The following is a 27051-nucleotide window of genomic DNA, read 5'->3' on the forward strand; positions in this document are numbered from 1 at the left end:
ATGATTCTCTTTTCTTTATTTTTTTAACTTTTTATTTGGCAAGTGGATTAGAATAAGAGGCTGTGATAAAACTTGCTTCGCTTTCTTCTATTTCTCACTCTTTAATTAGGACACACACATGAGACACCTTTTTCTCTTTTATTTTCTTTTCTTTTCTTCTTTAGTCCGATGTATAACAAAGACTGAAAGTGGTAGTGGTAGTAGAGATTATTAAATGTGATAGACCTGAAAGTGGGGTCAGCTTATTTTCTAAATAAAATATTCCAAGTTTTCAAATTACTTGTCATCCAAGAAACAATAGCTGCCACTCAAATGGTCATGATACTGTAAGTTGATAAGTTAATGAACACAAAATGTTTACTTGCTCTTGTTCTACATCATGGCCATTACACACTAGAGAAAGTATATGGTATGTAGGAAGTATATTATTTGAACTGTGAAAATCAATCTAGTCAACGCTATATATCCTTATGTACTAATACAGAAAATGGCCCTGAACAAAAAATTGAAAACTCTACAAAAACATTGTTAATTTTTAGTTTGTGTATACGCTTTGCGCTTCATATCTTCTATGTCATCAATGGTTTGTCTTTTTTTCCTAATCAAATTCTTCATTAGATTAATATCCGCAGCCTGGAGAGAACAAGGGGGCGATGAAGAAGGAAATGCTGTTGATTTTCGGAGGAGGTATCTCTGTTTAGCATCAGCCAGACATAGCAGGGATTCACTGCACACTTCCAGTGCAGAAGGTGGTCGAATCGGTTTGAACTTTTGTAGCTTTGAGTACTCTTTGATGAGATGAAACATGTAATCATAGACTCTGTCCACGCTAAGGCTCTCCATCAAATCTTGCCCTCCTTTCCCTATCTCTCTAGCCTAGTTAACAAGTAGAAAATTTTAACCAAAATCAAGTCATGGACTTTATAAATAGTAAAAGAAAAGTATATAATATATTCACTAGAAAGAAAAAAAAAATATGCAGACTTTTCTCATTCTATGTTTGCCTAATGATATTTGCAAACTAAGTGGATGTGGTAAACGTTCTAGTGGTCAGTATAGTTCCAACATACGTGTCATTGTGGTATCCATTCCCCCCCTTTCCTTTTTATCTTTTTTAATGGTAATGGAGAATTTGTATAACATCACCAACAAGTGTGCTACTACTCTTTGTTCACAAAAGTCAATAATCTAACAAGTTGGAATCTCAACTGCAGCTAAATATAATAACATCTTATGTTTGGAATAACCCCAAAAGTTCAACTAAAAGTTAAAAACAGAATCAGTAAGAATACATAAGTTGACAAAGTATTATACATGTCAACAGAAAATCAAATTAAGAAGCAAAAAAGAAAAAACATACCTCAGATGGATGGGCATTGCCCCAGTCAACAGCAAATTTTAAGGATGGACATAAATCAGTAGAAGAGATCGGCCAATAATTTTTCTTAGGAACAAGACCGCGGCTGAAAAAATCTTCATATTGTGGGGATATTATTAGTGCAAGAGAACCACAAGAAAGAATATATTTCAGGCTCACAGACCAAGCATACCCTTCAGCATAGATTTTATACCTACAATGGAATCAAGGGGGAAAAAAACAGAATCATTTACCTACTTTCAGCACAGTAGTTTGAATGAACATGACCATTAGTAGACATGGTTTCCAAACACTGCATCAAGTTAATTAGAAAGTGTACTCACCGATAGTCACACTGATTAGAAAGTTTAGACTTTTCGTAACCCTCTTGTGCTTCTTTTGACCAATCCTGCTTGTAATAAGTGGAACACATCAGAGAATTGTTTTTTTTTTTTGTTGTTGAGGCATTAATTGTACCTCTAACCACGGTTCAAGCTATAAAGTATCCGTTAATTCAACCTGACGCAAAATATGTGCTCCCCACTTCCGTGAGTGATTACAGTTTAGTAACTCTGTACGTATAGTGGAACCAACGTCAGGATTTCCTTTCCAGAATGCACGGGGCCACTTCTTTGTCCAATTCCTTTTTTGAGAACCATGTTTGATATCTCTGAACTCTTCATCCCATGGATTAAGATTTGTCTCTGGCCTGGACAAGAAAATGTAAAGTAAACACCATAGAAACTCAAAGTATTACTTAGTCATATGTAGACAAGAGTAGGCACCATTACCAATGACCCAGAGAAGAAACATTTTCAAGTTTCTAGCCTATAAAATAACGAGACCATGATGATGACTGGTTTGAGGGTATGACCCAATTATTTCATTTTGTTACATTTTGATCTTTGTTACCACTTACCACTGTCCAATGCATATGCATTCCTCACTTAAGAGACTGAAAAATTCGATCACATCTCATCACTTTGCAAAAAAAAAAAGAAATAACATAACACTCTCATCAACTTCTCTACTCTATTTTAGATAGATCAGAACAAAGTGAAATATTTCAGGAAACTCACTGTTTAGTTACTTTACATAATTTTCTTTGTGCTTTCTCTCACCACCAATAATATTATTAATATTAATGAAATATGTATTGTAAAAAATATATATAATACTTGTAAGGAATATTTTGTACTTCTCTGTATTTTAATGATATCTTTTTAAAAAAAGAATGAAAGTTTTACATCAGCTTTTAGGAGTGCTCCAATATGAAACATAGATCCTTTAATATAAAACAAAAATAAAAGAAAGAAAGAAAAAGAAACTTAGATCCTTTTAAAACCAATTGCCTATACATTTTAACTGACTGTATTACAAATATTAACTCTACCACTACCACCATTGTAGCATAACTATTTCTATTCCATGACAGAACATATTTCAGTTCACTAAATCACTTCACATCAGCTTTACTTTGGATAATGAAATGAAAACTACGTTAAGAAAATAATTAAATGATAATCATATAGTTATGAAAGAAGAGAATTTAATTCTTACCAACCCCAGAAGGACCAATCAGGAAAAGGGATGTCAAAATGAGCTTGAGTGGTACAGTACCGAAACAGAGGCAATGGCATCGATCCATGTTCAGTTCGGTTAATACTGGGCTTGTCCATACAATCAAACATCATATCAACATCAGGAACCATCCCGGGGTACCTTCTAAGAAGCTGCAACAAACCCCAAATCGTAAACATAGCTCGACTCTGCACACACGCATAGTACAAGTCAACAAACAATCTCCCTCCAACAATCACAACCCGAAACGAAGCGAATTCCTGGGCTTTCTTCAAATGGGTCTTCGAGATTCCAGTCCGGGTCCAAGGTTCGAGATCCCGATGGATCCATCGGAAGAATTCAGGGCATGTCTGATTGCCCACAACGGGTACAGAACGACGCCGTCCTGTGATATAATTTGGAATGGTGTAGCCAGTACAAGTCAGGTATGAGCAATGAAGTATCTTATAGACTTGAGCCTGGCGAGTCTCCTCGGAGAAAGATTTTGGCGGGAAAAGGTGCCATGGTGTCGGCTCTAGATTGTGGCCGACGACCGTTTTCGTCTGGGTGGCGAAGTCGTCAACCTGTTATAGACAAAATGTTCTAACGAATAAGTAAAAACTAAAACATAAAAAAGAAACATCAGAGCATGGGGAAAAGGACCTTGTAGAGGACGAGAATGGTGAGGGAGAGGAAGGCCAAGGCGGTGACGCAGGGGAAAAGATAGGATGGTGAGCGGTGCATGATTCGGGCGGTGGGTACTAGTCCCATTGTGACAGTGCTGCAGTGCTGAGTGGTGAAGACGATACAGTGTAACAGTAACAGCAATAGAAGAAGTGGTCGTAATTTTGGGCAATTTGGATTGGATTTCCGGAATCTGAGCGCTGGAATTGGACTAACAAAGTTACCAAGAATGAGCGGTGATTTCCTGCCACGTGGAGCTGTATCCTTCAACCTTACCTAAATTTCACCCTCGTGGCACTGCCATCTTCTTCCCGTGATTTCGGAAAGTCTGTAAAGACCGTTTTTTCAAAAACTATTCAAAAGTGTCTTTCCTACGGCAACAAAAAGAGTTTATCTTTTTTATTTAATAATGATAAAAGTAATGTGTAATTATTCTAGCCTTCATCATTGGAAAGTGTCTGCATAGTAAAAAAAGGTCGAATTTTAGGCTATATATCTTTTTTTTCGAAAGGGAAGGGAAGTTTAGTAGTTATAATTTTTATTTTTCGTTCTCGAAAGATGACTTGTTTCTGTGTTAGATGCTACATCAATGGTATGAATTTGATGTGTCTCCCGATTAAAATTTGAAACTCCAGTCGGTGGTGGAGAGATGCCAAGATGTGGGGCTGGGTTAGAGGTGTTTTAGGGCCAGTTTGTCACAGTAACAGTAGTGAGAGTAGCTATGCTGTGAGAATAATAGAAAAAAGTTTAATATTTGGTAAATTTAAAAAAATTGTGAGTTGTTAAGATTTATTATAACGATAATAATAATGTTATGATCGAGTTTATCATAATTATAAATATATTTATATGTAAAAATTTATTTTATATAATATTTTATTTTTTATATGTTTTTAATTTTTTTTTTCAAATTTAAATTTATATGCATTTGATAAAAATAATTTTTAGTATTTTTTATTATATTTTATCAAATGTAAAAAAAATTAAAAACTCAAGTATATAAGAAAAATTGTAGATTAATGTTGTTTGTTAATAATAGAAATTTTTACATCAAAAATATATAATGATAATTTTATTACCTAAATACCACTACACGGTAAACTAAACATTTATATCTTTCATCTTTATTTTATTACTATTTTATCACATGCACACTCTTCCCATGCATCAAACATGTGTGTGACCACTATCAATCAATCAACCATCTATCATTTCCCTTTATTTTTTTCTTATTTTCCATTTCTTTTCAGTTTTTTTTTTTAAATTTAGTAACCTCCATTACACTCTTCCCATGCATCAAATATGTGTGTGACCCACTATCAATCAATCAACCATCCATCATTTCCCTTTCTTTTTCTTTTTTTTTTTCTTTTTATTTTCCATTTCTTTTCAGTTTTTTTTTAAAATTTAATAACCTCCATTGCTGAACATTCCATCTCCACGATCCCACCATTTTCCCTCCTCTTTGTGTTCTTCAATTTTTTTTTAAATCTTAGTAACCGAATCTCATAATCGTTTTCCCTCTTTCTATTTCTTTCTCAATTCGTATATATATATATATGGCTATTACCTGTTCTTCATCATCTCCTTCCCCTGTTCAAAAGAAAAGCTCTAAAATGGGTTTGAAATCCTTAGCTAATAAGAACAAGGGTAAACGACCTGTTATGGAGGGGGATGACTCTGATTTTGCTCCTCCATTATCTAAGCGTGGTCGAGCTCCTCCTAAGAAGAAATCGAAGGTGGGTGCCCAAGAAAAAATGGCTCAAGATGTTGCTGAAAAAAAAACGATAATATTGGTGGTGGTCTTCGAACTAAGGTTTGTTTACCGTTTCTTTTTAGTTTTCCCCTTTTTTCTAGATTTTGTTGTATTTTGCATTTTTCTCAGTTTTGTGTATTTCGTTTGTGCTATTCTAGGTTTTCCCCCATTTTTGAAATTTTTTCATATTCAACTTTTGTGGGTTTTGTGTTTATTGATTTCTCATTTTGTAATAGTTTTTTCATAGTTTTTTAATAGTGTAAACACCTTCTGTATGTATTTTTTTTAATATATTTTTTATCTAGTTGTTTCCTGTCCATTTTTATATCATCAATGAGTAACAATGAGATTTATCATGGATGTTGATGTTCAAAGAGTTTTTCCTGTATTTTAGTTTGTATACAGTTGTTTTGTAGTTTTATTATAGTTTTGCTACTTGCATATGTTATTTCATTATAAAACTAATATGCAACTATTTGCACAAAACTTACTATGTATAACTACTTTTTCTTAGTCCCCGTCAAATTAAATTCCTGCATAATATATAAACTATCATAAAACGATAATGCAACTATAAGGCAACCAAAACAAAAAATAAACAGACTTATACGTAACTGGTTGTACCTTAATTCGTATTTACTCTTCTTATTGTGTTTCTAAAAAAATATATTTATATTGAAAACCAGTAATCAATCAAAATGCAACTGTATATAACGTAGATGTATTATTCATGAGGTTTTTTAAAAATTTTCACATCGTACAATGTTTTGGATTTGGTGGCAGCTCCAGATCTGTTTGTTACAGATCTACATTTCATGAATATAGATTTCAATATTAGGGGGAGTTATTTTGATCGAATAAAACAGAAAACAAACGTGTAATTTCAGTTTCTTCACAGTTTTTCTGATTTTTTTTTTCGTCATTTTCTGTTTAGATCATTGCAGGTCTTCTTTTCCAGTTGATTTCGCTAGAATTAATAGTTGTATTTTCTCGTTTTGGTTTCATTTTGGTTGTTTTGCGGTTTTGAAACGATCGAGGTATTTTCATCTTCATGGTTCGCTCTGTACAGCTGAAGCCTTAGTGCATGTGGTATTTTTGTAAATATTTGTATGTGGATTGTATAAATGTTTAATGGGCCGGCCCAAAGTATTTTTGTAATTTTTTTTTCCTTTTTTGTATTTTTCAGTTTTTTTCCCTTAATAATAAGATAAAATATAAATTATTTTTTAAAAAAATAAGAAATTTAATAAATATTTATTTTATTATAACTGTAGGTTCTCTAAAAATTCTTCAAAAAGCTATTTTTTAACTGTTTACCAAACACATTTTTATCACATTTTTTTTTTTTTCAAAAAGTAGCTTTTAGCTTTTCCAAAAGTTGTGTCAAACGGGTCCTTAATAGGCCAACGCAATGATTGCAATTTGGATAAACTATAAACTATTCAATTTTTTTTTTATTGTTCAACCCAACCCTACTTAATACAATTATAAAGGAGGTGGATTGGGTTGGGTTCATTAGGTTGAGATGAATATTTTAAACTTTAATATTTATGTTACAAACAGGGTAAAATTATTCAACTTAGTGCACATACAAAAAAAAATGATACATATGTGTGTGTGTGTGTGTGTAATATAGTGCTTTAAAAAAACTAAAGTGGTAGTGGTATCATTGTGTGAGTAGCAAAGTTAATAATATAATTTTATATTTATATTAGGCTTGTTGGTAGAAGTAGTAGGGTAATTATAGACTACATGTTTATGATGTGTTTTGGTTAATTCACGTTCTAAGGTTATCACAATATAATTTATTTATGTATAAAAACATAAAATATATATTTTTAAATATTTTGTGAATATAAAATGTATTTTATGTATGAAAGTTGTCTCAAATTTAGAACATCTTTCAAGAAATGAGTTGGTTTGGGTTATATAGAGTTAAAATGTATCCAACCCATAACCAACCCATAATTATATGACCTATCACTTTTTAACCCAATGAGCCATGACCCACTCTTAACATAACCCTTTACTACAAAAACTGAGTTGGGTTGGTTGGGTTGAATGGTTTGACCCATATTTTGTGCACCCTACCAAGATGTGCATCTTACAATGTCGTCTTTTTCCCCCTAAATGCATCTTATAGTTTTTTATTAGGGCTACACATAGGGTGTGTTGGGTTTTATGCCTTAAATAAAACTCATTTCAATATAATCAGATTTACTTATTAATATAGATCAGAAATAACATTTAATGTTGCATGGTTCACATGATTTATTTCATGATTATGTATATAATGTATGAATTCTATTTAAGTCCAGAACATATCAATTTGTTAATGATTATAGTGTTGTCAACACAGTGGAATATAATCTTAATTATATGTTCGAAAGTTTATTACCTGATTTGTCAGAACACTGGATTTAGACTGACATGGTATAATCAGCGATAGGTATTCTTACACCTTGAATAAGTGTTATGTCCTTTCCAGGACATTGGCAAAGTTTACCAGCATAGGATGTATGGAGTATACATCGGAAGGGACCGATATTGAACTTTGATTAGATATATTAGAATTTACCGTAATATCTATTCAATTCAATATCACTGTTGATCCTAGATCAAATGATCTTAATCCTGATATGATTAGGTTCAATCTCAAGAGTGTTATTCGTGTTCTTTGATTTGTTAGTTAAGCCTACTTTTGGGTCAGGGTGATACATACATTTTGGGAATACGGTAGTGCAATTGAGTGGGAGCGCTAACATAAATATGGAATCTATAGCTTCTATCTGGCGAATAGAAAGTAAAGGATGATTTCCTTCGAGCTTAACCAAACGAAAATAAATGGTGGAGATCTCATTTCACTTAGCTGAAATATCATTTATACAGGGTTAAGTGTTTTAAGGATAAAATACATTGTAGGGTGTTACAGTAATTTAATCCCTTTACAGTGTAAATCATCTATATAGAGGATCATTGATCACATTAGGGTTATAATAATGGATAACTAATGACGTGTCTATATCGTGGAACATATAGAGCGTTCTATATACTGAGAGTGCTATTCTAAGTTCTATGGGTGGATTCAACGAAGAATTAATAAGTCAGTGAATTTAAGATATAAATTCTTGATCTACTTATTGGAAGCTCGGATATATAGACCCATGGTCCCCATACTAGTTGAGACCATACTACTTGTAAGACTCAGTTAATTGATTTTGATTAATCAATTATAATTCTAAAGTTAGACTATGTCTAGTTTATGAATTTTCACTAAGTAAGGGCGAAATTGTAAAGAAAAGAGATTCTAGGTTTATTTATTAATTAAGAGACTTTATATGTCTAATTAATAAATGTATTAAATGAAAATATTATTTAATAATTAATTTTTAGTTATTAAATAATTAGAATTGGCATTTAAATGGTTGAATTTGAAAATTGGCATTTTTGAGAAAATGAGATGCAGAAATGATAAAACAGCAAAATTGCATAAGTGAGGCCCATTATCCAAGGCCCATGACCGGCCACACTTATAGGGTTTTATCATTTATTTTTTCATTATTTTAATGCCAAATAATTCTAACTTAAACCTAGGTGGTTACCTATAAATAGGTAGTGATGGCTTTAGGAAAAGATGATACATCTCATTCCTTCACAGAAATTTTTCTAGCCGCCACTTCCCTCTTCTTTTCTTCTTCAATATTTCGAAATCCTTGAGTGAATGAGTGAGTGCCCACTCACATCAAGTGGTATCTCAATCATACTGTGTAAGACTGTGGAAATCAACCAACAAGAAGGAGATTCAGCATCAAAGGAAGGAGAGAAAGAGATCCAGGTTCAGATATTGATAATGTTCTGCTACAAAAAGGAATCACGGGCTAGATATCTTAACGGAAGGAGTCATTATATTCCGCTGCACCCAATGTAAGGTTTCCTAAACTTTATATGTGTTTATTTCATTGTTTTAGAATTCATATTAGGATGTTAATGAAACATACTTGTTAGTAAATCTAGATCCTGGTAAAATATATCCAACAGGGTGGGTTTCACTGTTTTCGAATTTTTCGGGTACAGATTTTGAGTTTTCGAAAAGTGCCCATATAGTTGGGAGTACGGGTTTAGATGGGTCGGGTCATGTTTCGGCTTAGATGGGGTCAATAAAATCTTTTTTTCAAAAAATAATCATTTTTTAAAATTCTTTTAAGTAAAGTATCCAAAATTAGCAGCTTCTTTTTCTTTAAAAAGTCTTTGATTTTTTGGCATCTTACAATACAATCTTTATAACCCATACACCTAACCATAACCTTTCCCCGCGTCCTACATGGTACTGAGTCAAGAACGTTCATACGACAGTACTATCGACCATAATATCAGCCTATACTTGGTACTCTAGTTGTACCGATGTGATAGCATCAATTAGTACTTATGCCAAACATACATTCATCGGTATCCAATATAACTCTACGTATATTGATACCGCTATTCTAATGTAATCTAACAGGCAATCATAAACATGTATACTAAACTTGTGATCACATATGCATGTCATTATACTAATATTACCTCGTTTCTAAATTTAAGTGTGTCGACCAACCTGAGTGGAACAACTGCTCAACGATTTACAGGCCCCTAAGTCACAATATTCGTAAAATTGATGAGTGACACGCTAAATCACTTTTCAGGGACTTAAAATCAAAACTAAAAGTTTTTCTATCGATGGATAACATGGAAATATCCTACATATCGTAAAAATGGGAAAATCTAGGGTGCCCTAACATGCCCCAACCGGTAGACCGTTTCCCCAATCGAAAAATCAGTTCTATGGGGTTGACAGGGGATGAATCGAAATTTCAGTTCCTACAGGTCCAAACTGAACCGATCGATCGGTTCAGTGTAGGAACCCTTAAGAACCTTCTAAACAACTCAAATCAACATAAACCTTTTAGAGTACCTAATTAGACCACAACAAGTAGAATTCAAGCAATAAAATCCAACAATACACTCAGAAACTAAAAAACCATGAGAGAGCAATATTTGAGCTCTAAAGCTCAAATTTTGTTCAATCAAAACACAAGCACTTAAATCAGTTCTAAAATAGCTCAAATACCATTAAAGCATCCTCTAAAAACAAAAATAAACACTTCTTAAAACTACAAAACCCTAACTCAATTCAAGCATAGAAACCTAACTTGAAACATAAAAACTCAAGGAGAAGAGAGTAAAGAAGCTTACCTTGAGTTGAATCCCTAGAATTCTAATAGAATTATTGTCTAAACACCTGACAATTAATCTAAGTTGAGAGCCTTATCTTTTGCTGGTTTTCCTAAGGGTTGAGAGAGAGAGTGTTTTGTTTCTAATTTTGTACAAAGAAGAAATTCATGTTTTATTAATATTTCAATTAATAAAATCTGATTAATATCAAAAATTAATCTATTAGGTCATTAAAAGACAAAGGTCAAATAAAGGCAAAAGACTATTTTGCCCTTCCTTCACTAAGAAGCAACATTATCACCTAAGGGTATTTTGGTCAAATCTATACCACAAATATTTCTGACATTCCCAATGTCTATTTAAATTGCCCTGCTACTACTAAAATTCTAAAACATAAGAAAATGTGATCTATCGACCAAACGGCACGTTCTACTGTTACCAACATAAAATATGAACAACATGAAATTTCATATATAACACAAATAACATACCTAGAATTTAAATATATCTCCATAAATTCATAAATCATAATTAAAAGTCTAATTCCGAATTAAACCCTAATTAACTGCTAATTCTCATACTAAAATTAAGCAGTCTTTACAATTACCCACCATTAAAAGGATTTCGTCCTCGAAATCTAACCTGAACAATTTTAGATACTGAGCCCTCACGTCAGATTCCAACTCCCATGTGGCTTCTTCCACCTTACTGTTTCTCTAGAGTACCTTGACCAAAGCTATGGTCTTGTTTCGAAGGATCTTATCTTTTCTGTGTAAAATCTTAACTGGTTGCTCTTCGAAAGATAAATCCGATGGGAGTTCTAGGTTTTCATAACTCATAACATGAGTGAGATCCATAACGTATTTTTGTAGCATAGAAACATGAAATACGTTATGAACTGCTGATAGTGTTGGAGGCAAGGCTAGACGATAAGCTACCACTCCAACCTTTTTAAGGATCTCGAAATGCCCTGTAAACCTAGGGCATAACTTGCCATTTTTCCCGAAACATTTATTCCCCTTCATCAGAGACACTCATAGGAATACATGATCTCATACTTGAAATTCTACGTTTTTGCGATTTGGATCTGCATAACTCTTTCTCCTACTCTTAGAGGCAAGCATTTTGGCCTTGATCTTTTCTATAGCCTCGTTGGTCCGTTGTACTAATTTTGGAGTTAAATATTTCTTTCTCTAGTTTCATCCAAGTGAATTGGAGTTTTGCACTTCATGTCATACAACATCTCATAGGGAGCCATTCCTATAGTATTCTGATAGCTGTTGTTGTATGAAAATTCTATCAGTGGTAAGAACTTACTTGAGGAGCCTTCAAAATCCATCACATAGGATTGCAACGTATCCTCAAGTATCTGATTTTTCCTCTCAGACTGTCCGTCAGTCTAAGGATGGAAAGTTGCAATAAACTTCAGCTTGGTACCCATGGCTCACTGGAGACTTTGCCAAAATTTTGAGGTAAACTTCGGATCCCTATCCGATATGATGGACTTCGGAGTCCCATGTAATCTCACTATTTCTTTCACATAAAATTCTACATACTGATCCACTATAAAGGTTGTTTTCACTGGTAGAAAATGTGCAAACTTAGTAAATTGATCCACCATAACCCAAATAGAATCGAACATTCTCGTGGTTCTAGGTAACCTAACCACAAAATCCATGGTGACATCTTCCCATTTCCACTCAAGAATAGTCAATGGATGCAACAACCTTGCAGGTCTCTGGTGTTCAACCTTAATTTGTTGACAAGTCAAGCACCGGGATACAAATTCTACCACATCCTTCTTCAATCTGCACCACTAGTAAATGGGTTTTAAATCCTGGTACATTTTGGTAGTGCAAGGATGCAATGAATAAGGAGTGGTGTGAGCTTCCTCGAGAATCTCACTTCTAAGTTCTACACTGTTTGGAACAAAAACTCTGGTTTTATACAATAGCATCCCATTACCTGACGCTGTAAAATCCTTAGCTTGACTAGCTAAAACCTCTTCTCGAATCTTTACCAATTCTGGATCAATTAACTAAGCAGCTTTAATTCTATCTAACAGATCAGATTGCAATGTCAAATTATTAAGTTTGCCCACAATAAATTCAATACATAATCTGACCATGTCTTCTGCTAGGTGGGGGTGAAATCATAATCATACTGGTTACTTGCCAGGGACCCTTTCTGCTTAAGGCATCTGCCACCACATTAGCTTTCCTGAGATGGTAAAAGATTTCACATTCGTAATCCTTGACCAACTCTAACCACTGCCTTTGTCTCATATTCAAATTTTTCTGGGTAAAGAAATATTTGAGGCTCTTATGATCGGTGTAAATCTCAAACTTTTCTCCGTAAAGATAATGCCGCCAAATCTGGAAAGCAAAAACTACCGTGATAAGTTCTAAATCGTGAGTTAGGTATCACTATTCATACTCCTTTAACTGACGGGAGGCATAAGCAATTACCCGATCACCTTGCATCAAAACACATCCCAAACCCTGTCTGGATGCATCACAATAAACCACAAACTTTTCTTTATCAGATGGTAGGGTTGATACTGGAGCTAAAATCAACCGCTGTTTTAGCTCTTGAAAGCTTGCTTCACACTTGTCTGTCCATAAAACCGCTGATTCTTTTTGGTTAGTTTTATTAAGGGCGCTGAGATCTTAAAAAATCCCTCAACAAAAAAAAACACAACAGTAGAATTTATTGTGGCAGGTTCATTCAACCTTGTAGCTTGAGCACTCAACTATTGTGCAACTAAATAACAAAACAAAACAAAACTATATTACACAGACAAGACTAAAACACTCAAAATTATGTCTCAGAGAGAAAAATTAAAACATTCAAAATTATGTCACAGAGACAAGACTAATCGCAATATTAAAAATTAAATCGCAATAGCAAAACAAGATTCCGACCAAGCATCACTTAAGCTTAGGGAAGATCGGTGGGCTTGGCCAAAGCGAAAAAATAATTTTATGCAGCTATAAATTTAAAAATGAAAAACCCTAATATTTTAGATCACCTATAAATTTAAAAATGAAAAAACCCTAATATTTATCTAAAATATTAGGGGATCCGTGCTGAGGATGTATTTCTTTATGCTTCAATTGTTGTTGACACCATTTGGAGGACGCGCAATGAAATGGTACACAATAACTCTGCCCCAGATGTGATGAAATGTATTGACAATATTTGTACTTCTTTTGCAGAGTTACATGATTCTCTCTTGCCTGCTCCTACACCGACCTTGAGGGAGACTTGGAACTCTCTTCTACAGGATTGGATAAAACTGAATTGTGATGTTAAAGTGGGCTTAGAGAGCATGTGCATAGCTGTTGTAGCAAGGAATCATCTGGGCAAGGTGTTGGGTTTTATGCCCAAAATAAAACTCATTTTAATATAATCAGATTTACTTATTAATATAGATCAGAAATAACATTTAATGTTGCATGGTTCACATGATTTATTTCATGATTATATGTACATAATGTATAAATTCATCTGAAACCCTTTTCACATACTTGATCCTGTTTATTGTGCCGTCAACACATTGGAAAGTAAACATGACTATGTGAATAAAGTTTCCTAGATTTATCAGACATAGGGTTTTACTGATATGATAATCTACAACAGAGTTTACTTGCATTTGGAGAAATGCTATGTTCTTTCCAGAACATTGGTTAAAGTAAAGCTCAGGTTGGATGCATGGAGTATGCATCGGAAGGGACCGATATTGAACTTTGACTTAGATTTATTAAACTTACCGCAATATCTATTCAAGTCAATATCGCCTAGTTGATCCTAGATCAAATGTTCTTAATCCTGTTATGATTAGGCTCAATCTTGAAAGGCTATTCGTGTTCTTTGATTTGTTAGTTAAGCCTACTTTTAGGTCAGGGTGATACGTACATTTCGGGAACACGGTAGTACAATTGAGTGGGAGCGCTAACATAAACATGGAATCTATAGCTTCTATCTGGCGAATAGTAAGCAAAGGATGATCTCCTTCGAGCTTGACCAAACGAACATAAATGGTGGAGTACTCATTTCACATAAGCTGAAATATCATTTATACGGGGTTAAGTGTTTTAAGGAATAAATATATTGTAGGGTGTAACGGTAATCTAATCCCTTTACAGTGTAGATCATCCATATAGAGGATCATTGATCACATTAGGATTATAACAATGGATAACTAATGATGTGTCTATATGGTGGAACATATAGAGCATTCTATATACTGAGAGTGCAATTCTAAGTTCTATGCGTGGATTCAACGAAGAATTAATAAGTTAGTGAATTTTAGTGCTAAATTCTTGATCTACTTATTGGAAGCTCGGTTATATAGACCCATGGTCCCCGCACTAGTTGAGATAATATTGCTTGTAAGACTCATGTAATTGGTTTTGATTAATCAATTATAATTCTCAAATTAGACTATGTCTATTTGTGAATTTTTCACTAAGTAAGGGCGAAATTGTAAAGAAAGAGTTTTAGGGGCATATTTGTTAATTATGATACTTTGTATGGTTCAATTAATAAATATGATAAATGAAAATATTATTTAATAATTATTTATAGTTATTAAATAGTTAGAATTGGCATTTAAATGGTTGAATTAGAAAATTGGCATTTTTGAGAAAATCAGATGCAGAAAAGATAAAACTGCAAAATTACAAAAAGTGAGGCCCAAATCCACATGTATAGGGCCGACCACTTTTATAGGAATTTACCTCTGATATTTTCATTATTTTAATGCCAAATAATTCAAACCTAACCTTGTGGAATGCTATAAATAGATAGTGAAGGCTTCAGGAAATTTACACTTAAAATTTTCTACTTTTTCATTCAGAAAAAACTGAGCCTTCTCTCTCCCTATCTTTGGCCAAACCCACTCTCTCTTTCTTCCCTCTCAAATTTCGAAATTCTTAGTGTATGAGTAGTGCCCACACACAGTAAGTGATACCTCAATCATGGTGAGGAAGATCGTGAAGAAAGACTTTCAGCAAGAAGGAGGTTTCAGCATCAAAGATTCAGAGAAAGAGATCCAGGTTCAGATATTGATAATGCTCTGCTACAGAAAAGAATCAAGGGCTAGATATCTGAACGGAAGGAGTCATTATATTCCGCTGCACCCAATGTAAGGTTTCCTAAACTTTATATGTGTTTATTTCATCGTTTTAGAAAGTTCATATTTAGGGTGTTAATAAACATACTTGTTAGTAGATCTAAGATCCTGGTAAAATAAATTCCAACACAAGGTGGTTCAGGTTGACATGTCTCGGTTGGATTTCTCGGATGCGTTATGTGGAGAAGCTGCGGCCTGCTGCTTGGCTGTTTCGATGGTTATGGATTTAGGGTATAAGTATGTTATTGTGGTGAGTGACTTGATGCTAGCTATCGATGCGCTCAATGGAAAGTTGTCCCATGGGGCTCTTGAGAACTATGTCTCCTTTTGTATTAAGTCTTCTCCCACTTTTATTTGTTGTAACTTTTCTAATGATAGTAGGACTTGTAACTATGTTGCCCATAATGTGGTTAAGTGAGCTTTCTCCCACCAACTGTATGGCTCTATTTCGATCTCCTCTTTACCGCAAAATCTATTTTGTAATGATCGCGAGATCTAACTGTTTAATTGCTTAATGAATGTTTCACTCTTATTTTCAAAAAAAAAAAAAAAAAATCTAAAATAGAGAACACCATGCGGAAAAAAAATATTGGGGATAGCTTAAAACATGGATCCATTGTAGCCCAATTCAAATGGGACCAAGTCCAATATGTGGGAAAGCCAGCTGCCAACGAAATTGGAAGAAGTCCACATGTCTCATGTCTATTGGTAATGACACGAATAAACCGTAAGACTAGAGAGAGTTGTTATAAAGAAAATTCAGGTTACTCACACTAAAACCACTCGGGTTCAGCTGCTGCGATTCCAAAACAAGAGAATTTTGCCGGAGAAGAAGATCAAATATGGCTAAGATGGCGTCGTTTCTTCTGTGTACTATGTTTCTATTTGGCACCATGGCCCTAATCCAGGTACACAGATTATACTATATATATACACAATACTTTGGAAATCCCTAGATTTACCCCTCTTTTTGACCTCATTATTATTATTAATGTTGTTGTTATCTTTATGGCCATTGATATTGTTTTATTCAGGCCCAGAAAAAGACCGTAGATCTGAAAGAAATCACACACAAGGTCTACTTTGATGTTGAGATTAATGGAAAGCCAGCTGGTAGTGCAATGCATCTCTCACATTTTCTTTCTACTTAATTATTATTAGATCAGAATTTTTTGATGTTGATTCACTTGTTATTTTTGTGATCTCAGGTCGTGTTGTCATGGGGCTCTTCGGAAAGGCGGTTCCTAAGACTGCAGGTATAGTCGATTTAAAGGTTGATCTTTTTTATATGTAAATACAAATTATATGCAAAATTTCTAGCTATTTATTGGACTAATTGTTGACTTTTAATTCTTATTCCTGCAGAAAATTTCCGAGCTCTGTGCACAGGTATACATATGGTTTTAGTTTCTTTCTCTCCTTGTATTTGCATTTTTTTTCTTTTAAAAAAAACTATTTTGAAATTGGGAGTTAGGTCGAATCTGATCAGGGGAAAAGTAGTGATTTTAGAGTGATTGAATGTTGTGACTTATAGAGATGTAAAAACCAAATGCAGATTGTGTTGCTTCTAGCCTACTAGGATATAAAGATCTCAGATTTTTGAATGGAGAGGAAAGCTTCTCAGTTAGAAGCTATTTTAGTGTGTGTTGTTTTTCTTACCTTTTGCTTTTGCAAATCATCCAGGAGAGAAAGGCATTGGCAAGAGTGGAAAGCCACTACATTACAAAGGTAGCTCATTTCACAGAATTATTCCAAGCTTCATGATTCAGGGAGGTGATTTCACACTTGGTGATGGAAGAGGTGGTGAATCGATTTACGGTGACAAGTTTGCCGATGAGAATTTCAAGCTAAAGCACACTGGCCCAGGTAAGAACCAATGAATGTCCTATTGTTGCCGATCTCGGTTCCTCAAGATCTTGAAAGGTACATGTTATGAATGAAACTGTGTCTTTCTTGTAGGATTTTTGTCAATGGCAAATGCTGGTCCTGACACCAACGGTTCACAATTCTTCATTACAACTGTGACAACTAGCTGGTAATTGGATACACATTCAGGCTTTTAACAAAACTAATAATCACTGTCTTTGTTTAGTTAATTATTTATGGCCTTAGTCAAAACTGAATATTTTACCATTTAAACTATATACATATACAGGTTGGATGGAAGACATGTTGTGTTTGGAAAGGTGATATCTGGGATGGATGTTGTTTACAAGGTTGAAGCTGAAGGAACACAGAGTGGAACCCCTAAGACAAAAGTTGTGATTGCAGACAGTGGTGAACTTCCTCTTTAAATTACTCTACCCTATATCAGAATATTTTGTTTGTTTTCCTTGTCAACTAGACTGGTTTAGTTATATGTTATGTTCAATTAGAATTTCATGTTCAACTCTCTTACCTAACATGGTAATAAGATGAAGTTTTAATAGTTGGCTCTAAAGAACTAATTGTATCTTCTATTTACTTTTTTTCTACAACGAACGAATGCCATGATCATTTCCGAATTAATTGTAACGATTTCCATTTTGGCAAAGTTCGAACAAAGGCTATTATTATTATTATTTGGCAACTGATCAAAGGCTATTATTATTATTTTTTACTGGAACCAAAGTTCGAACAAAGGCTAATATTTATATGGTTTAGAATATGAAATATATTTCCATTTTGGCAAAAATTAGTCTCTGAGAAGATTTTATGCAAAGATGTACTGCCCAATCGGATGGAAAACGATTTGAAATTTTACTCTTAAGTATTTTATTTTGAATACATAAAAGAATATGCAATACATATTTACAAAGAAAAAAAAAACGCGCGTATAGAGATGTAAGAAACTAATGGTGGAAAGGAAATGATTTGCTCAATTTACAGCAATAATTACAGCTTTGAGAGGTATCAATTAATATGTTCCTGTAATCAACTTTCTCAGCACTTGTTTCTAAAGTAAATTAATAAAGCTTTCTTTGCACTATAGCTCACTTGTATGTAATTAAGAATTGGATTTTTTTTTTTGACGTAGTGAATAGAATCACTAATGAATTTACGATGCAGACATTCGTAATCAGCACAGGAATCTCCTTGAACCTGCATAGCTCATTGTTTACCCGAAGGGCGTGCTTTGTCAAACCATGAACTGCTAAAGTCAACAAGCAATATAATAAAATTATAACTTTTTTCAAACAGTACACCTCAAGTGCAAGAGCTTTAACTGAATAGTACGCGCCAACTCAATAACATATCAAGAATGTTCCAAAAATATCTACAAAATAAAATAAGATAATAATGAATTAATCCCCTAGCGATGATATTAAAATCTAAAAAAGAAATTCTCAATAGTTAGAAGATAACAACTCCCAAACAAATAATATAAATTTATTGACAAAAACTCTGTAACAGTTGATCCTCTTCAAAACTGACCTACAGATTAACAAAACGTAAAACTCTATTAGTATACAATATAATGAAAAAAATAGTTAGTGTGAACAAAAATAGTAAAACAAACCATAATGTGAAGACTTGAAACACTTATCTGTCGAATTTAAAAATCGTTTGTAGAAAGGCATGAGTACAAAATGAAACACTTCTCGTACCCATAGACCATACCACACATCTACCTTAAACAATTAGGAACAAGCCCTAAAAATGACACAAAAGCCATAATAAGCATGAAAACCATCAAAAAATAGTGTAAATGAGCGAAGTCATCGAACCTAATTTTTTTTTTTTTAAAAAGGTCTTATTGAACTTTAAAAAATAAAATGAATTTTAAATTATAAAACAAAATAGTGCAGCCACCAAATAAGGTACAACCAGCCACCAAAATGACACTATTAACCTCCAATCCACATATTATTTAGCCACCATAAAAGGTTAAAATAAGAGCTAAACAAAATAAACCATTAAGCAAATTTTACCCTCAAACATTAAATTATTAAAGGGAAAAAATAACCTTCATATTGACTAAATTTAAAATAAAATCTATTTAGTACATATTATAAAAAGTTAATGAATAGAAGTAATTTATAAAAGGAAATAAAATATTACATTATACATAAAATTAATATATTACTATGGTTAATCTGGGGAAGTCATCAATCTTCTATCATACGAATACTGAGTTGCATTGGCAAACTAGTATAAATGCTTTGCTTCAAATGACCACTGCGGACGATAGAAGTATGTACCTGGGCCTTCCTAGTACCATGGGACGCAATAAGTCGGCGGTGTTGGGTTACTTGAAGGATCGAGTGCGTAAAAAGCTTCAAGGATGGGACTCAAAAGTGTTGTCTCGAGCAGGGAAAGAGGTATTGATCAAAGCTGTAGCCCAATCGTTACTTAGCTATGCTATGAATGTTTTTCTGCTGCCTCTCGAGATAAGTCGTGATATTGAGAGCTCAATGGCTGGTTTTTGGTGGAAAGGCTCTAAGAATGGCAACAAAGGTATTCCGTGGATGTCCTGGGACAGAATGTGTCTTCCTAAGGACAATGGAGGTATGGGATTTCGTAATCTCAGGGATTTCAATTTGGCTCTTTTAGGAAAACAAGGCTGGCGTTTCTTGGCAAGACCTGATTCTCTTGCTTCGCGAGTTTTCAAGGCTCGTTATTTTCCTAATGGTAGCTACCTTTCGGCTTCACTTAGTTCTAATCCAAGTTATGTTTGGCGAAGTGTTTGGGAAGCTCAAAATTTAGTGCGATCTGGTGTTAGATGGTGCATTGGGAATGGCTCTTTAATCAACATCCTAAAAGAACCTTGGCTTCCTGATCCAGACTTGCCCTTTGTTACCTCGACACATCCTGCATTAGCTACCTCTAAGGTATGCAATCTATTCAATGATCAAGGCAACGATTGGGATGTGGATATATTGCATGATTTGTTTGACAGTAGGGATAGGCAGTTGATTCTTCAAACTCCTATTAGTGCTGCAGCTTCATCTGATATGGTGTATTGGACGAAGGAGTCTACTGGTATATACACAGTAAGCAGCGGCTATCAATTGCAGCAGGTTTTAAAAGGTAGAAATGGGGAGATTGATTCAACAGGCTTTTGGAAAGATTTATGGTCTTTGAAAGTGCCTCCTAAGGTAAAGAATTTGATGTGGCGTGCTTGTTCAAATTGCTTGCCTACTTTGGTACAGTTGGCCATTAAAAAGGTGGCTGTCAACACTTCTTGCCCACTGTGTAATGTGGAAAGTGAATCCATTTGCCATAGTCTAATTCTGTGTAGAGAGTTGAAACAAATTTGGGATAGAGTTGGCATTGGTACATCTCAGGCGGCTGGAGGGAGCTTCTTGGACTGGTGCGTGGTTGTTTTTAAAAATACATCAGCTGCAACAAAATGTTTAATTGCGACTGTATGCTGGTCCATTTGGGGAGCACGGAATGAACTAATTTGGCAAAAAAAGCGAGTTAATCCTTCAACTATTGTGAATTCTGCTGTTAGCTTTCTTGATCAATGGCGTTATGCTCAAAAAACTCCAATCGAGTCTTCATGGACTGGTTTACAGCACCATGATGGGAATGAGCATTGGGTCAAACCTCAATACAATAGTATCAAGATAAACATAGATGCAGCGTTGTTTGAAGGTCAAAATCGTTTTGGTTTGTCGCTGGTTGTCCGTGATCATAATGGCTTTCTCCTTCAAGGCCAAACGAAGCTTCATGCTGGGAACATGGCTGCTGGTATTGCAGAAGCTATGAGCTTCCGTGAAGCACTGAGTTGGTTGAAGAAGCAACCAACCTTTCCTACTTGGATTGAGACCGATTGTCTCTCGGTAGTCCAAGCACTGAGAAGTGGTGTTAAGATGGTTTCTTTGTTTGGTGATATCATTCAAGAGTGTAAATCCATGTTGTGTGAGTTAAGTCATGTTAAGTTTTCTTTTGTTAAACGGTCAACTAATAACGTTGCTCATGTGTTTGCTAGAGCGGCTTTATTATATCCTGATTGTATGTTCAGTATGGGGTCTGTCCCAACTGATTTGCTACCTTGCTTGGTAGCTGAATTTGAAGGTTAATATAAGTTGAATTTACCTTTCAAAAAAAATATATTACTAATAATTAGCTTTAAATATCAACTATTAAATAAAAGATAATAAAATTTAATTCAAATTGAAACTCCATAAAACAATTTCTAAAAATATTAAAATAAAATAAATATAACAAATTAAGCAAAAGTCTATATTAATTTTATACCCGAAATTCGGCTGGTACTTCAGAAGATAACACTTGTTAATCTCAAAAAATATTAACCGGCAAATATAATGGCACTTATATTTGTAAATATTAAATGGAATAACTCATTAAATGTAGAAGTTAATAGGGTATATTTATAACTCGCTGACTGCACAGTCCTTAGCGAGACAAGGATGTACGAACTGTTGACTCACGTATTGACGAGAAACCATTTCGTGTCAGAAGATATAATCGCAAGGATGATATTGACAATACATAGCGAAGCGAGGCATAAACCTCGCAATATGTAGAGAAGTGTTGACGAGGCGAACTGGCTGTTAGAACACTTAGCGTATGATATGCATTATACTAACTAAGTGTAATACCTTGAACGACACAGATAATGAATAGCAAGACATCCATCTTGCTATAGGAAGGCATACTCCTGGTAAACTCCAGCTCGCTCCCAGGGTTGTTGTTGCTATTGAGAACCCTCAGGACCTGGTTGTCTAGTTTGTAAGGCCTTATAGTCAAAGACAGTCCTTAAGTTTGCTCAGTACATTGGTGCTCATGTCATTCCTGGAAGACTTATGAATAAATCAAGTTGTTTATACACCAAGCGAGACGCCTCAGCGAGATACGTTTTGCAGCGCGTCTGAGTGAATTAGTATAAAAAGAAAAGAATATTCTCTTAATTCAACTAATATTTTTAAACCTAGTTTTCATTATGTCAGACAACTAGTATTTTGAGACTTCTTCTTTTCTCTCTTCTAATTCATAATCCAATAGTGTTCTTCACATTAAATTCGAGCCTTAGTGATTGAGTGCATGCCCACCCATAGAAAGTTAGTCCTCAATCATAATGTGTAAGACTGTGAAGAATCTAAACAACTGAAGGAGTGTCGGGCTCAAATCTTGATTATACTCTACGACAAAAAGGAACAAGGGTTAGAGATCTGAGCAGATGGAGTCATTTAATTCCACTGCAACTAATGTAAGGTTTCTCATACTTTTAATTTTTATCGTTTTAAAAATTCATATTTAAGATGTTAAAAATATACTTATTAGTAAATTTTGGTCTTGGTTAAATATAATCCAACAGTATAACTAAATGATAACTTTTGATAATTTAGAATGTTTAATTGTAAGTGAGGTATTTTATTAGGTAGAAGGTAAATCATTAACATATATGTATGTAGGATATATTTATTTATTTATTTATTTATTTATTTTGATGAAATGAGAACTTCATTAAATTTAGCATTCTGAATACATAATATTCAGCAGAGCTGCTGGAGCGTTAGACACACAGATGCTACGTTCAGATAAAGACCGGGACATCCTAGCAACAGCATGTGCTAGTCGGTTTGCTGAACATTTTACAAAATGAATTTGGATAGAAGGGATAGAAGATAAAAGGGTTTGGCAATCATGGACAAGAATACAAAAAATCGAATTAAGAGGAATACTGCTTCGAATAGCTTGGACAGAAAGCAGACTATCAGTCTCTAGCTCAACAGTGTGTCAGTTATGACTTTTAATCAAGCTTAATGCTTCCTTGATGCCAATGATTTCTGCAACTTCGAGTGTAAAGGTTCCAGAATTACAGTCAGCTTTGCCATCAATAAGAGTGCCCGAGTTGTTCCTTGCAACCATGCCATAACCATATCTGTTTTCACTAGCAAACGTAGCAGCATCAATATTTATCTTGATTGTGTTTGTATCCGGTTAAGTCCATAGCTCAGCACTGTCTCCATTAGTATGGAAATTAATGGAAGATAGAGAAGTGTTATCCTGAGCTTTAATCCAATGATCAAGAGATATCCATGCTGAATCTAACACGTTTGCAACAATGAGAGCTTTGTTTTTCCAGACAATAGAGTTTCTTGCTTTCCAAAGAGACCAACAAACCATGATCACCTGACAGACACGATCAGTATCAAGTTTGTGAAAATGTTATCTAACCAGCTTGGGAAGGAGTCATCAAGAGCAATTCCAGCAGGTAGACCCATAGTATTCCAGCAGCAAGAAGCAAAATGGCAAGAAAGAAGAGCATGAGATATAGTTTCTGGAGCAGAAAGGAAAAATGGACAAGTGGAGGGGATATCCACATGTTTAATTCTAAGATTCAAGCAAGTTGGTAAGACCCCAGATGCAGCCCGCCAGAGAAGATTCTTGACCTTTGGTGGGATCTTGAGTTGCCAGAGATTTCGCCAAAACCCTGAGTTGTTAACACCTGACCTTGAGTTCTTATGGTCTTGAAGCATACGGTAGGCACTTTTGAAAGAGAAATTCCCAGAATGTTCACCAGACCATGACAAAAAATACCAGAAGCTGAAAATCTCAAAGGAATGCTAAGAATAAGATCAGCATCACGGTGGTTGAACATATCTTGAACAAGTTCAATGTCCCAACTTCTATCATTGACAGAGAAAAGAGAACTCACAGTATGACCAACTAGACCTACATGAGAGGAAGTGACATATGGATTAGTGGAATGAGGCAGCCAAGGTTGGTGTAAGATATTGACCGTCAAACCGGTACCAATGGTTCGTCTTGCCCCCAAACGAACTAAGGATGTAGCTTGCCAAATAATCCTCCAAACAAAGCTTGGATTCCTTCCAAGTTCAGCCGACAGATAATCATCATGTGGGAAGTAACGAGCTTTGTAGATTCTAGTAACTAAAGAATTCAAGTGCGTCAAGAATCTCCAACCTTGTTTATCAAGCATAGCAAGGTTGAAATCATGGAGAAGAAGAAAACCCAAGCCACCTTCATGTTTTGGTTGAGAGAGTCGATTCCAATTCATCCAAATAATACTGTTGCCTTTGCTACCAGTAGTCTTCCACCAGAAACGAGCCATTAACTTTTCAATTTTATCGCAGGATTATGGAATATTCGTAATTTTTTTTATATTTTTCAAATTAACTTCTAATTTTAAAGCATACATGGATTTTTTTTAAAGGGACAATGGATTGTTTGAACAAACGAATTTTTAATTGTTTTGTTAAAAAAATAACTTCATAGTCACTACGATTAGGAATTTAAGATTTTTCTATTTTTTTTTTACAAATAGTTTAAACATTTTGGAAAATATATTATTTAAACATTTTAAAAAACATTTATACAAGAAAAAAAAAAAATTAAATCGTGTTTTTTTTTTCTTATATGTCGTGTTTTATACTAACAAATTCATACTTATATGTTTTCTGTGTCGAGCCACTTAAGTCCATACTTTTCCTCTCATGCCCAAACTCATATTTACTCGTGTGGTGACATGTCGTGCTCATACCAGTTTCATGTCATACCAAAAGGCCCAAGTCAAATGTACAACTTTAAAGTAAAGGCATATGGTGGGGCATTTTCAAGTTAGAACAATATAAGTAGGGGTGTTCACAAAGTATCCGATCCAATCCAATCCGCACGATCCAATCCAATCCAATCCGCAAAATGCGGATATCCGCACTTGTGCGGATTGGATTGGATTGAAAAATCCAAAATCCGCACTTGTGCGGATTGGATGTTGTTTGACCTCAAAAAGTAACCGATCCAATCCAATCCGCACTTAATTATATATATTTTTAAAAAATTATAATATATAATATATATTAATCAAAACATGACACAAACTTTTAATTTCTTAATCATTTTTAGTAATATATTGAGTTGGTGCATTTTATTTATTTTATAATAAAAAACACAAGAAAAATAATTCTTATTCACGTAGACACATACACATAAATTTAAATATATGTATACTAGCTTATTTATTTTAGTAAGAGATACTTATATATTTTAGTGTAAATCTAAGGATAAGTACATATATATTGATATATAAATATATATCTATTCTATATAAAGTGTGCCTATATAACTCAAATTCTTGGTTTATGAGAAATTCATGGGTGATTTTTTATTTTTATTTAATAAAATAATAAAATATTATTTATATATAATAAAATAGTAATAAAACAAATCCTATTAATATTTGAACTGATATTAAATATTTGAACCATATTAAATATTCAAAATTTGCACTGCTCACTTCGCCTTCTCTGCCTTTTGATCGATATCAAATGTCAAATCGACGTTTCCCATGTCTCACCTTTAACGACCTCACCATAATCAAGCGTGTATTTCTCTACGCTCTTCCTGAAACTAAACACACTTTCTTCAAATCTGTTCTCCCAAAGCTCAAACACACCCTCTCTCTCACACTCCAATATTTTCTACCTTTAGCCGGCAAAATAACTTGGCCTCAAGATTCCCCTAAACTTGTCCTTCAATATACTCCAGGCGACGTCGTTTCGGTCTCCGTGGCCGAGTCCGATGCTGATTTTGACCTCATCGCCTCAAACCACGCTTTCCATGCCTCCTTGGTTCGTCCTCTGGCTTCTCCTTTACATGTTTCTGAAACAGGGGCTTCGGTAATATCTCTTCGAATCACTGTATTTCCCAATCAAGGATTTTCTATTGGCATCACAACCCATCACGCTGTTCTAGATGGGAAATCCACAACCATGTTTGTGAAGTCGTGGGCTTACTTAACTAAACAAAATCCTCCGTTATTGCCGGAGCTCACACCCTTTTATGACCGGAATGTTATTAAAGACCCACCTGGGTTTGACATGATAAAATACATGTCAAACCCACCATAGTGCCTTTTGGCTTTGTTTTCGGTTTATTGCGATTCCCCGGCTCTTGGATTTGACCTTTCCTTTTTTTTTTGAAGTGCAGAACCGGGCTATGTGGGTTTGAACTCCACTAGAGTTATCTCTCCACCATCGATTACTCAAACTCCCAATCGAGTCATTTCCTATGTCAGTTGAAGGATTAGAGTTTCTGTCAAAACTTTATGAGATGCCTTCCTTTTGTGGGTGTCCCTGGTTCTTACCCATGCTTACTTTTAGATGGTGTTGAATCAAATCTCTAACACACACTGTTAGTGTTATTATTTTGTGACAGTGTTTGTTCTGTTCAATGTCTAGTCGTATCTGGATTTTTAGTCTGTTATATCTACACTAACGTTTGTTTACGAGAGTCTATTTTAAGTGTTAGTTAGTGCCAGCTGGACTTATTTTGTGGATATATATATAGTCGGTTTCTGTTAGTAAAGGGTTATCCATTAAATCGTTCAGACAGTTATTTCGGTTGTTTGTGGAGCGATAGTCGTATCTTGTT

At 34.4% G+C, this 27051-nt stretch overlaps 3 protein-coding genes across 3 annotated transcripts; 2 read left to right on the top strand and 1 right to left on the bottom strand.

The window, feature by feature from the left end:
* Positions 1 to 324: 324 nt before the first annotated feature.
* LOC115721390 (uncharacterized) lies at positions 325 to 4241 on the bottom strand. The gene is made up of 6 exons (XM_030650676.2): positions 3581 to 4241; positions 2918 to 3501; positions 1877 to 2066; positions 1702 to 1766; positions 1361 to 1571; positions 325 to 876 (listed from the first exon to the last, which is right to left on the bottom strand). Exons 1-6 carry the CDS (start codon positions 3686 to 3688, stop codon positions 529 to 531), a joined length of 1506 nt encoding a protein of 501 aa, XP_030506536.2. The 5' UTR covers positions 3689 to 4241; the 3' UTR covers positions 325 to 528.
* A 12101-nt stretch (positions 4242 to 16342) lies between these two features.
* Positions 16343 to 18145, top strand: LOC115719545 (peptidyl-prolyl cis-trans isomerase CYP19-4). Its single transcript, XM_030648632.2, has 7 exons — positions 16343 to 16613; positions 16740 to 16818; positions 16914 to 16961; positions 17071 to 17094; positions 17389 to 17571; positions 17665 to 17740; positions 17861 to 18145. The coding sequence occupies exons 1-7, from the start codon at positions 16548 to 16550 to the stop codon at positions 17997 to 17999; spliced, it is 615 nt and encodes a 204-aa protein (XP_030504492.1). The 5' UTR covers positions 16343 to 16547; the 3' UTR covers positions 18000 to 18145.
* A 7801-nt stretch (positions 18146 to 25946) lies between these two features.
* On the top strand, positions 25947 to 26528 carry LOC133034391 (phenolic glucoside malonyltransferase 1-like). Its single transcript, XM_061109471.1, has one exon. It carries the CDS (start codon positions 25947 to 25949, stop codon positions 26526 to 26528), a length of 582 nt encoding a protein of 193 aa, XP_060965454.1.
* Positions 26529 to 27051: the final 523 nt, after the last annotated feature.

The sequence above is a fragment of the Cannabis sativa genome, chromosome 2 (genome assembly GCF_029168945.1).
Source record: "Cannabis sativa cultivar Pink pepper isolate KNU-18-1 chromosome 2, ASM2916894v1, whole genome shotgun sequence".
Taxonomy (NCBI): Eukaryota; Viridiplantae; Streptophyta; class Magnoliopsida; order Rosales; family Cannabaceae; genus Cannabis; species Cannabis sativa.

Coding starts and splice junctions, on each gene's coding strand:
- LOC115721390 (XM_030650676.2), bottom strand. CDS start 3,688: ATGGGACTAGTACCCACCGCCCGAATCATGCACCGCTCACCATCCTAT. Junction 2,067..2,917: donor GATTGGTCCTTCTGGGGTTG/GTAAGAATTAAA, acceptor TTTCTTGTCCAG/GCCAGAGACAAATCTTAATC. Junction 877..1,360: donor GCAATGCCCATCCATCTGAG/GTATGTTTTTTC, acceptor CTTGTTAACTAG/GCTAGAGAGATAGGGAAAGG.
- LOC115719545 (XM_030648632.2), top strand. CDS start 16,548: ATGGCTAAGATGGCGTCGTTTCTTCTGTGTACTATGTTTCTATTTGGC. Junction 17,095..17,388: donor TTTCCGAGCTCTGTGCACAG/GTATACATATGG, acceptor CAAATCATCCAG/GAGAGAAAGGCATTGGCAAG. Junction 17,572..17,664: donor GCTAAAGCACACTGGCCCAG/GTAAGAACCAAT, acceptor TCTTTCTTGTAG/GATTTTTGTCAATGGCAAAT.
- LOC133034391 (XM_061109471.1), top strand. CDS start 25,947: ATGTCAAATCGACGTTTCCCATGTCTCACCTTTAACGACCTCACCATA.